The 11,098-nt window shown below is 41.6% G+C and overlaps 1 protein-coding gene across 2 annotated transcripts in view; it reads left to right on the top strand.

The window, feature by feature from the left end:
* The window catches only part of ARHGEF10 (Rho guanine nucleotide exchange factor 10), a 104,159-nt gene that overhangs the window by 48,802 nt on the left and 44,259 nt on the right, over nucleotides 1–11,098 (top strand). For both annotated transcript variants that reach the window (XM_014948989.1, XM_014948990.1), the window contains one exon: nucleotides 738–913. In XM_014948989.1, the coding sequence (XP_014804475.1) occupies nucleotides 738–913 (176 nt within the window). The remainder of the gene's footprint in view (nucleotides 1–737; nucleotides 914–11,098) is intronic.

Below are 11,098 nucleotides of genomic sequence, written 5' to 3'. Positions count from 1 at the left end.
TTTTTTTTCTTTTTTTTTTTTTTTTTTTTTTTTTTTTTCTTTATAATAAATGTTTCTTATATGTACTTGAATGTGAATAAGGGAATAAAGGAAAAGGAACATTAATGCCATTTCTACTGCAAGTGAGCTTCCCCAGTGTGCTCGTCCCTCTGAAATGCCTGTTGTGATACACACTTTGTTTAGCAGCAGCTGGCATGGGATTGCTCTCGGAAGCCACAGCAGTTGCAAAGGTTTGCTGTAAAGAATGTCCTGGGCTGTGGGGCTCAGCAGAAATGTTAGCTCCTCAGCCCCTGGGATGTTACGCCGCCCTTCCTGCTGCTGGTGGTCATTCAAAGGTCCCATCCTCCTTACTTCCCTAAAGGTAGAAGTTGCTTCTTTTGAGCACCGTTTCACAATCATTAGGAAAATATGGAGCCCAATTGTCATCCTAAGTACTTGTATTAGGATGTCAAAACGCGTGTTGATCTTAAAAGCTGGTCATTTATGTTTTGTTATAGAAATGTAGGGAGTGTTGTTGGCAGACCTATGCTGTTTGTAAACGAGATTATCTGCACCTGCAAAGCTGCTCTTTGCACTCCGGGAAAGGTCAGTCACAGAAGTCAGCCTGATGCATGTGTTTGTTTCAAGTTGTGCACAATACTCAGACTGATAAACAGCAGATTTTAGAAGCTAAAATAAGAAATAGCGTGCCATGAAACGTAGTTCCTTCTCACAGCAATAATTTGTGCATCTTCCAGCTCTTCCTATGAAAGCAGTGGCACCGTGACAACTGGCCAGAGGTATTTACTGAAGTGGAGCGTGCCGCTGGGACAAGTGGAAGTCATAGAGTATGGCAGCAGTGAGGGCCAAGGAGAGAACTGCAGGTTTCCACCCCAGCACTCTGCTGAGAACGTCGTCATTAACTCTAAGCCAAGTAAGTGACAGAAGTTATTGACTTTTACAGGCTTCTTTGTTAAAATCCGTATTTGAATTTCAGTGGGCTACTGAAGACAAAGGAAAGCATTTTGTGCATGAAGACTTCTGTAACACAAATGGTAGTATAACCTCTTTTTTCAGAAAGGGAGAATCCAGAAAGTGATAGCCAGTCTCCCGCCTTGCAACATGAATTACTTGGCTTTTTCCTTGTTTAGAATTTTATGCATGAATGCATGAAGTTTTAAAGCATGAATGTGTGTGGGCATGCAAAGAGGTTGTTTTGGTCTGGTGTGCCAGCTGTCCCGTGGTAGCTGGTCCTGCACGTGTTCTTTCTCCCATAGTTTAAAGCAAAGAAGTTTTTCTCTATAAAAACGAGCAGCTACCCCGTTGCTGTGGAATAATCTGGAAACAACTGGTTACCGCAGGGTAGAAGTTACTTCTCTCAAGCCCGTAGTATCCCACCCTTCAAATGTAGTAACATGTGCTTCAGAAAAAAACCTTCAATTTTAATTTTAAATAATGTTTTTGAAACAATATGCCAACAGGTAATTTCTTCCTAACCTCTGTATAAAAATGACCTCAAGCTCTGAAGTTTGCAAGTTCTTACTGTGCTTGTTAATCCCTCTTACAAGCCTGCCAACTACCCTCAAGAGATGTATGAATTTCAAGAGTTTACTCAGTAGCTAGCCTTTCGTAATGTAATGACTTATTTTTATATCCTTTATTTTGCCTAAATATTGTATTTTTAAGTGCTTTTAATATATCTAGATTGTGATCCCTATTAACGGGCTATAATTTACTTGAGTTTCCATGCTAGCTCTGGGCATTATTTCACACTACATTTATTTACTATTGCACTCTCGGTCTCATGCATTTTCCCACAGCTGTGTTGTAAGGAGGCATAAATGTTGCACTTCAGAATGATTTGAGGTGCAGCTGCAACATTTAATAAACCCCATACTCTACAGGATGGTTATTGTCAGGTCTTCTTGCTCCTCCCTTTGTAAATAGCCACAGAAAATTTTTATAGGTATTTATGTCTCTATTTCAAGAATGACTTCATTCTCATAACTCCTTTTTAGCATTAATAGGCTACTTAGATAATGAGATTAAAACTCTTACATTGTTTACCAGCTGCTGTATGCATGACCCTGAGAGGACTGTATGTAAGAGAACATATTACTTAGAACTGGGGGTCGCTCTTGTAGGTGAGTGTGGGAGGAACAGCTTGTTGAATGTAGAATCATAGAATAGTTAGGGTTGGAAGGTACCTTTAAAAGCTCATCCAGTCCAACCCCCCTGCGATGAGCAGAGACACCTTCAACTAGATCAGGTTGCTCGGAGCCGTGTCCAACCTGACTTTGAATGTTCCAGGCATGGAGCATCTACCGCCTCTCTGGGCAACCTGTACCAGTGTCTCACCACAATCACTGCAAAAAATGTCTGTCTTCTATCTAGTCTAAATCTACTCTCTTTTAGTTTAAAACCATTGCCCCTTGTCCTGTTGCAACAGGTCCTGCTAAAAAGTTTGCCCTCATCTTTCCTGTAGGTTCCATTAAAGTACTAAAAGGCGCAATAAGGTCTCCCCAAAACCTTTTTCTGGGCAACCTGTACCAGTGTCTCACCACAATCACTGCAAAAAATGTCTGTCTTCTATCTAGTCTAAATCTACTCTCTTTTAGTTTAAAACCATTGCCCCTTGTCCTGTTGCAACAGGTCCTGCTAAAAAGTTTGCCCTCATCTTTCCTGTAGGTTCCATTAAAGTACTAAAAGGCGCAATAAGGTCTCCCCAAAACCTTTTGTTCTCCAGGCTGAACAACCCCAGCTCTCTCAGCCTGTCTTCATAGGAGAGGTGCTCCAGCCCTCTGATCATCTTCACAGCCCTCTCTACACCCATTCCAACAGGTCCATGTCTCTCCTGTGCTGAGGACTCCAGAGCTGGACACAGCACTCCAGGTGGGGTGTCTCCAGGGCAGAGCAGAGGGGCAGAATCACCTTCCTCGTCCTGCTGGCCACTCTTCTTTTGATGCAGCCCAGGATGTGGTTGGCTTTCTGGGCTGTGAGTGCACATTGTCGACTCATGTCCAGCTTTTCATCCACCACTACTTCTAAGTCCTTCTGGGCAGGGCTGCTCTCTGAATATTCCTGCTGTAACTTTGTGCAACAGCCTCACAGTGGGTTAGACCAAATCTTTGCCTGTCAGCAAAGTGGAGCATGAGGGGAGAAAGAAACACTCTCACCCAAACAGTCCTGTAGAACCTACTTGAAATTCTTGGCTTTGAGGTTGCTCAGCTTCATTATGTTTGGTGACAGTATAAAAAAAAAAAATTACTTTGTGCATCATTTGTAGTCTCAACTTTCAGGTTAAATGGTGCTCCATAGGTAAGAGATAAGCTGAACTATTGTTCTCGTGGTAAGCTCTGATTGTTGTATAAATTCAGTCTTCTCCTTATAAAAGAGATCAAAAGATAAGAATTTAAACTGATGTGAAGGATACTTCTTATAGTTATACAAATAGTTATACAAATGAATAAATCTTCCCTCAGCTTTAATGAAACATTTCTACCAAATGATCCAATGAAATCGACTACAACAAATCATGAAAGAGCCATAGCCTTGCTATTTGCATGAACTGCTGTGTCTGTACTCCTACTCCTATTGCAGGCTTGGTCCGAATTGGCCTGTCTAGAGAAGGTTGAATACATGCCTAATTGTGTTAGTTATTCTGTAGAGTTGCCCCCTTAGTTCCAGTCTTGTCGGCTGCTGAAGATCATAGAATCATAGAATGGTTTGGGTTGGAAGGGACCTCAAAGATCATCGAATTCCAACCCCCCTGCCGTGGGCAGGGACACCTCCCACTAGAGCAGGTTGCTCAAGGCCACATCCAGCCTGGCCTTGAAGATTACAGAAGCTCAGAAAGTACAGCCTTCCTGTAGAGGTAAAGGACTGGTAAGACTTTGTGTAATGGTTTGCTGCAATTGTTTATTTGCACCCACCGAGATGTTGTATTTTATAGTCGATGATTTCTCAGTCTTTACCGTGGTAGTGTTGCACGTTGGTGAGACTATTGGATATTTACCACAAATTGCAAAGTTCTACCAGCAAAATATTGTGTTTCTCTCCCTGAAACTGCATGACTTCATGATTGTCATAAAGTTCTGTTATGTTTCCCTCTGTTTTCAGGAACTGCTGTGGTGAAATCCCAGTGGCCTCACAGAATGAGGTTTTAATAGCATTTAATGATCAGGAACAATCTGGGATGCTGCAGGCAAAATCCTGCTTCCATGACGTAGTACCATGTCTCAGACTTTATGTTCAGCTCTTATTTCCAGTTTGTGGGAACTGGAGAGATACAGAATAATGATGATGCTGTGTAAAAGCATTAGGTAGTAGGGGAGTCACCTCCTCCATTTCTGGAGGACTGAGAGAAGTTGGATTGTATCGGCAGCACACTATGTTAAGTACTTCACCCCTATAAGGTTGATATTCACACATTACTGCTGTGATTAGCAAGGATTCCTCATGGATTTTGGTTATGTCCTTGTGAGGATTACTTGTTAATAGTTACATTTCTCTTATTATGGCACTTTTTTCTCCACCAAAGTCCTTTTTATGAGGATGCAGCCATCATAAGTGGATCTCACTATTTATTATTGGCTAAATTCAGTTGGTTCTTTCAGCTTCCTACCATACTGCAGGAAAGGGTGGTATAGTTTAAAGATACAAACTTTACTTTGGGTGCTACAGTGAAATTAATAGCTGGATTTTAATTCATCTCATACAGGCAACTGCTGAAAGGTTGAAAGGTTTTATGGGGATGTGTAAATCAAGGGCATGCTTTAGTACTGTTCAAAGGTGGAAAGCAAAGGCTGCCTGAAATTGGTTTTCACTTGGCAAAATCATAAATTTGCAGTTTTCTACCCAGTTCTGCTTTGTGTGCCAGTCTTTTGTCTCTGGATTCTAAAGGAGAACACATTTAGGGGTTGTTAAGTTCATGTCTGTTTTTTTAAGCCTTTTGTCTTTTGGCAGCAGAAACTGCGTGGCTTGAGGGTGTGGAGGGAAAAGCAGGAAAATCTCCCGGGGTGTTATTCTGCTGTGCTGCTCCTGTCCTTGATGTGCTTTTGCCTTATTCCTATTGTTTTCCCCAGCACCAGAAGTAGACTATGAGTTCTTTCAGTGAGGAGCATGGAGAAGGATTGAAGTCTCAGCTGTTTGGCGGAGTCCTGTGTTTGTATGGTTCTAATATTGTTTCCCGGTGGAGCGCAATTGTAATTTGTGTTTGCTTCCTGTAACGATATTTAAAGCAGAAAGCATTTCACATTCTCAGTCTTCAGAAAAAAATAGCATGTTTATCCGATGGCATTTCTCTGAGCAAATCAGGCAAGGTCATGTTTTATGTATTGGAGTTAGTCTTGCTTGAAAGTCTGTAAGTATGAGCCTCTGGCATCCCAATGGGATGGCTCCTGTGGAAGCAGTTATCCTAACTCCGGGTACCAAAGAGGCCTGTAGAAACATTTGCAGAAAGATACAAGATGAAGTTCTTCCCTAGTAAATCCACATACTGTTTATGGTAGGCTATTGTTTTCCCCTCTTTCCCAACTGATCCATGTGCAGAAGCACGTGCTAACGTGTTCCCTGGAAACATTGAAGGTCAGGTTGGACGGGGCTGCGAGCCACCTGGTCTAGTTGAAGATGTCCCTGCTCATTGCAGGGGGGTTGGACTGGATGACCTTTAAAGTTCATTTCCAACCCAAACCATTCTATGATTCTATGGGTGAAACAGCAATGAATATATCCTGGGTATTAGTATGTTATATTAATATGACATATTTTAAATATGCCTTCCAAAAAATACAAAAAGTGTAGTCAAAGGCAAATTTGTAACTCCTTGTCAAAATGTACTATATTCATTCCCCTCTAGAAGAATCAGAAGTCGACCTTCACTTTCAAGTCATCTGTCTATCCATAAAATCACTGCAAATACATGTTTTGCTGCCCTGTGAAGGGAAATATAGGAGCAGAAGTCAAACATACTGCCCAGAGTTTCAGTTTCTCAGACTCCTGGCACATGTTGTTAGGAGTTTGCGGCGCTTCCCGCACACTGTTGATGGGTGGTGAAATGCGGTTTCTGTGCCGGGGTCGATGCCTGTTTGGTGCCGCAGCGACGGTGACCACCCCGAGTTGTCTGTTCTCTGGTTCCCAAGAGTAAAAAGGGTGAGCTGTAAAAGCTTTTTGCAGCTATTTAAGAAGACTAAGCCACAGAGACTCATGAGAAGGAAAGAAAGAGAGCTAAACATCCCGCCGTTCCTGGGTGGTAAACCAGTGCCTGTCAGTGGTGTTCTGCTGCTGATCATGTTGATTAGGAGACATGCAGAGCATAGCCTATTACTTAAGCAAAGAACCATTTAATTTGAGCCATATGGCTAAAGGCTGAAAGAGAAAATGAGCAAGACCCATCTGTACTATATATCATGCAGTGATGAACGTAGGAGATAACAGTAAAATGAAAAAAAAATGTTAGCACGTTTATGTCTATGACTGCATTTTAGTGTTATTTTTTGTTTCACAAGTTTACAGTTGATAAATGAGATCAGCACTGCTAACCCATGGCTCCTCTCCTTTCCTGGTCAGGCTTCCAGGGAGACATTTGTACCCTGTTTCCACTCGCCTATGGTTCTGATCTCAGTGGGTTTTGTTTATTGTGGAATGTAGTAGTGACACAGTGCTGAAGTGCAGGCACGATCCCTCTCTTCAGAGTTCCCTTCTGCTCGATGCAGTCACTTCGTGTAGGTCGCCAAGTGTTGCCAGGGAAACAGGTAGGGATGTTTGATGAGCTACAGTCTGCACTTGTAGTTTCTGTCAGCGTCTTGCTCAGTGGAAGAACAGCACTTCTCAAAAACAGTGACAGTGCTGCTGTGATAGCCGTTGCCATTAAAGCTGTTGGGTTTGTTTTACTGGTTTGTCTAATGAGAAACATAGAACTGGGTAAGGAGAAAATAATTCAGCTTAATCATCACCTTAAAGCTGGACAATCATAATACAATGTCCAGACTAAACAAGATTAAATAGTAAGTGGCATATCAACTCTAGCATTGGATAAGGATCTAGGATTGGATAAAAAGGATGTGGTATAAATTGTTAGTTGACCTAACTTTCATCTCTGTGAAATATGTATAGAGTAATAATGTAAATCTTTTTTTTTAAACTATTGAAAATAGTACTGTACACTAAAGGGGATGTATTATGTTCATAAATGTAAACTATCATTAATATATGCAAACAAAAGACCAGACATTTAAAATAAATCTAACTCTAAACAGCCTGTTTAGCTGAGCAAGCCATTAAATAGTTCACTTGTTAAGCGGATATATGTTTCTAGCTGGTGGATTAGCCATAGAATAAATTAGGTGCTACATGTTTGTCTCACCCACTTAGCATGAAATTCTTCTCTGCCTTTTGTATTCTTTGTAGTGATTATAGGGCTTGACAGACATCTCCTGTAAACCTTTTTCTGTGTTACCAGGGGTCTCGTCCACATCTTGACAGAGAGTATTAAAATGAGTAGAAAGCTAGCTATAAGCAAGTGAATATGAAAGAGGGAGGTAAGCTCGTACAATATGATTTTCACATAAGCTGTTACAGGTAATCTGGTGGGAACTCCAGTGTAAATCTCTGGCAGCTTGGCCAGTTTGCAATCACCTGCAGACCTGTCTTGAGATTCCTGCAGTACTTCCATCATTTAAATGCCTCCACACGTGTACTTTCACTGCCTGTTTGTGTCAGTGTTTATCTTCTGGCATCCAGTTCCTCTCTGGCCCTTCATGCTCATGCAGGCATACCCCAGAGGTCCCTCTTCCTTCCAGGTCTATGATGCCTTCAGCCTTTTCTTTTCTTCTGAGAGGAAAGGGCCATGGCACTTATTTTCTTTCACTCTAAAGTCTCTTTGCGTCCATGATTTTCCCTCCTCATGGAACAAAGCCAGGAACTGGAGTCCCTCAGACCCGTACCTGCCATCACTACGTAGTCCAGGAGGACACCTGGCTAGTGATGCTGAGGACCTGGGCTGTGGTCCACGCTTGTCAGTATATTGAGGCTTCCATGTTTCTCCCTCCTGTTCCCTCCTGCTTTTGTTGCCTTCCCCATCTCTGGCACAGCACAGCTGCTTCTGTCAGCAGGAAAAATATTTATGGCATTTTATCTCCAAAATTCCCTGCGCGGTCAGGATTAGCTGGAGTTTAATATAATCCTGAAGCCATGCTCTCAATGTGTGAGCTACTTCTCACCCTCTCCAGAGGCTTTGCCTTTCCTTGGTGTTCTTGCATAATTTTACTCGCAAATGGCATGGTATTATGAATTTAATACCTTGCTCAGTATTTGCAGTTGCAAGCTGTTGATTTTATCTTTGCATTGCTCAAGCTGTGTGAATAAACAGTTCCGTGGTTGGGCTGTAGTTTTTGTGAAACTTGTTGCTTTGGTATTCAGGTCTGATACCATGAGCATATAGCAAGACAGGTCTCGGCATTCATGCAATTACCAGTTGAGAGCAAGGTATTAATAGCTGACAGGGAGGTGAAGCACGTTAAAAATACTTTGTCGGAGTTGAGACTTGGGAGGTTTGTTTCCCAGCTCAGCTCTACGTGTACTGGGTGGTATGTGGTACTTGGTTCTTTATGATTAGGACTTGAAGAACTCCCCTGTCTTACATTAAAGAGTTTTAGAGGCTCAGATTATCAGATTCAATAATTAAGCTCATAAAGATTACCTTTAGATGCTTACATGATTAAAGTATGATTAGACTAAATAATGTCATTTCATGTTTATGATAATGCTTTTCATGTTGGTGGATGATGATGATACATGCTGACAGTATTGGTAATTAAGCTTGTTTACTCCATGTCTCAATTTAATAGTTTGTGTTCTGGTAATCTCAGGGGTTTATTGCTTATCATTTAATATCGTGTATGTGTTTGTGCTGTTTCTTTCTGCACTAGGTTACTACTCCTAATTTAGGGCTCTGATGTAAAGCTGCATGTGAGTAGCTGCTGAGCTTGTTATTGGTGGCTGCCAACTAAGCTCTTGTTTTCTGAGATCATTCCTGACTCCCCATTCGCTTCAGTTTCCCAACAGGGCATTACTGATACCACCCTGTAAATATTGGTGTCATTTGGACTTGAGAGTATGTTATAATCTCAGGTGAGCTGCAGTTGAGCTGTGGTGGCTCATTTTTCAGGAGCATGCAACTGTGAAGATCATGGTTTGGATTTGGCGTGAAAGAATAAACAGGGGTAATGCAGAAAGTCTGCTTTTCTCTTATGGCCTTTAAATTGACCCATGGACTTGCTGGGTCTTAAACCAGGATTTTGGATTTACAAGAGTACTTTTTTTTTAAATTTTACTGATGTTCCAATTGGCTATTAAAATACTCTCGTAAAGGAGGAACAAGAAAACATATCCCACCCACGGGTGTCTCTGAGGTGTCTATGGAAACAGGAGCAGCATGAGTGAGCAAGTGGAAAGACACAAACAGGAGGAGGGTGGTGCTGGGGGGGCTGTCGAGGGCTTTGCTTACATAAGACAACGTGCAGGAAGCCTGTAGTTCAGCATCTAAAAATAAAATCTCATCTGCTTTGTCACTGGCTTTAACACTCACACAGAATTCCCAGGCAGAAGGGATCAGAGGTGCGGAGGCGCTGCCTTGTGTGTAGCTGGTGCTTGGGTTTTTCAAGTTCTGGGCAAGAGAAGGTTTCCGTGCAGCAGGGCATCCTCATCACCCACCTCCCAGAGAAAGTGGGTGTTCTGCTGCAAAGGCTTTTGTAAAGGGAAACGGAATAACACTTAACATTGGGCATCAGTATCAATTGCTAAATGAGTGACGATGTTCCTGGTATTGACAAAATTCATAATCTTTTTGCCAGCTCTGTTTGTCAGTTGCTGAAATAGATTGCTTGTATATGAAAATGTCACAGACAGGTCTCTTTCTCTACTTGCACTGAGAAAATTAGTTCCACTAGACCTCCTTAGGGAGAATGGTTTTCCTCTGTTCAACAAGATCTCTTCCCCAGAGCAGCTGTAAGGCATTTGTCCTGTGTGTTTTGTGTACCAGTGTATCTGTACGAGCAGGATCTAGTAATAACAAAATGACATTAAAAAAAACAAAAACAATTTAACAGTTCTGACTGCACTTACGTAGTTTTAAATATATTACTGCTACATTATCATAGTTTAACCTAAACTTTTTAACAATGTCATGAAATCTGTCCAGTTTATTACAAACCGATCAAGAATTCATCTGCTGTCATGATGCTTTGCTTTCCAGAACACTGTACAAGTGTCTCAGGTTTAAATGTAGACTTAAATGTTGCGGAAGGGGCCTATTTTTTTATTATTTGTTCTGAGTGCGTAATTCTATAAAAGTGCCAGTTTGTTATGCCATCCTCAGACACGATGACTTTTAAAGTTACCTCCCACATATATAACTTCTCCACCCATCCCAGGTGATTTTTATGCTCAAGATGGGGGTTGAATCTTTTCCAGATCTCTTCCCTTCATAACACTTGATGTTTCAGTGTGCTGCCTGGATGCGCACAGATGGCTCAGTGGGAGGAAGCAACACAAATGCGCTCTGCCTTGAAGACTAGATTGCAAATGGCAAGTCAAATTTGGGATCTACCAGCCTTTCAGAGTAGTCTTCAAATCTGGCATGTTCTTCAAGCGTGTCATTAATTTCATGTTACCCCTCAGTACTGTTGGAACTGTAGTCAGGAGCATCTCCTTTCTCCGTTTCGGTTGCGTTTTTCACGTGTGAGTATTCGTGAGCTTCTGTTCCGTGCAACACCCAGTCTGACTTCAGGGCTCTTTGTCTCTCAGAAGCAGAGTAATCTTTCTAAGGGCCTTGAATTTCCATGATGCATCAGTTCTCACTTCATGTCAATATGGCTTTTTCCAAAGCAATTTATATTGATGTACCGTGGTTTTGATCCGTGTAGGGGAAAGGGTCATTACTATAATGATACTCAAGGCAGATCTTGTCAAGATTAGTTACTTTGCAGTAAAAGAGATACCCAGGAGTGTATCTATTAACAGTTTTTGGCTTTAACATGTTACACAATACAGAGATGTTTGCAAGAATAGTCGCAATATTGAGAGTATGCTGAGTGAGGCTTTTATTATATTTGCATGCCAT

The sequence above is a fragment of the Calidris pugnax genome, unplaced genomic scaffold, assembly GCF_001431845.1.
Source record: "Calidris pugnax isolate Ruff unplaced genomic scaffold, ASM143184v1 scaffold141, whole genome shotgun sequence".
NCBI lineage: Eukaryota > Metazoa > Chordata > Aves > Charadriiformes > Scolopacidae > Calidris > Calidris pugnax.
The sequence above is the reverse complement of the archived record's forward strand: the minus strand, read 5'-3'. Positions and strand labels throughout refer to the sequence as shown.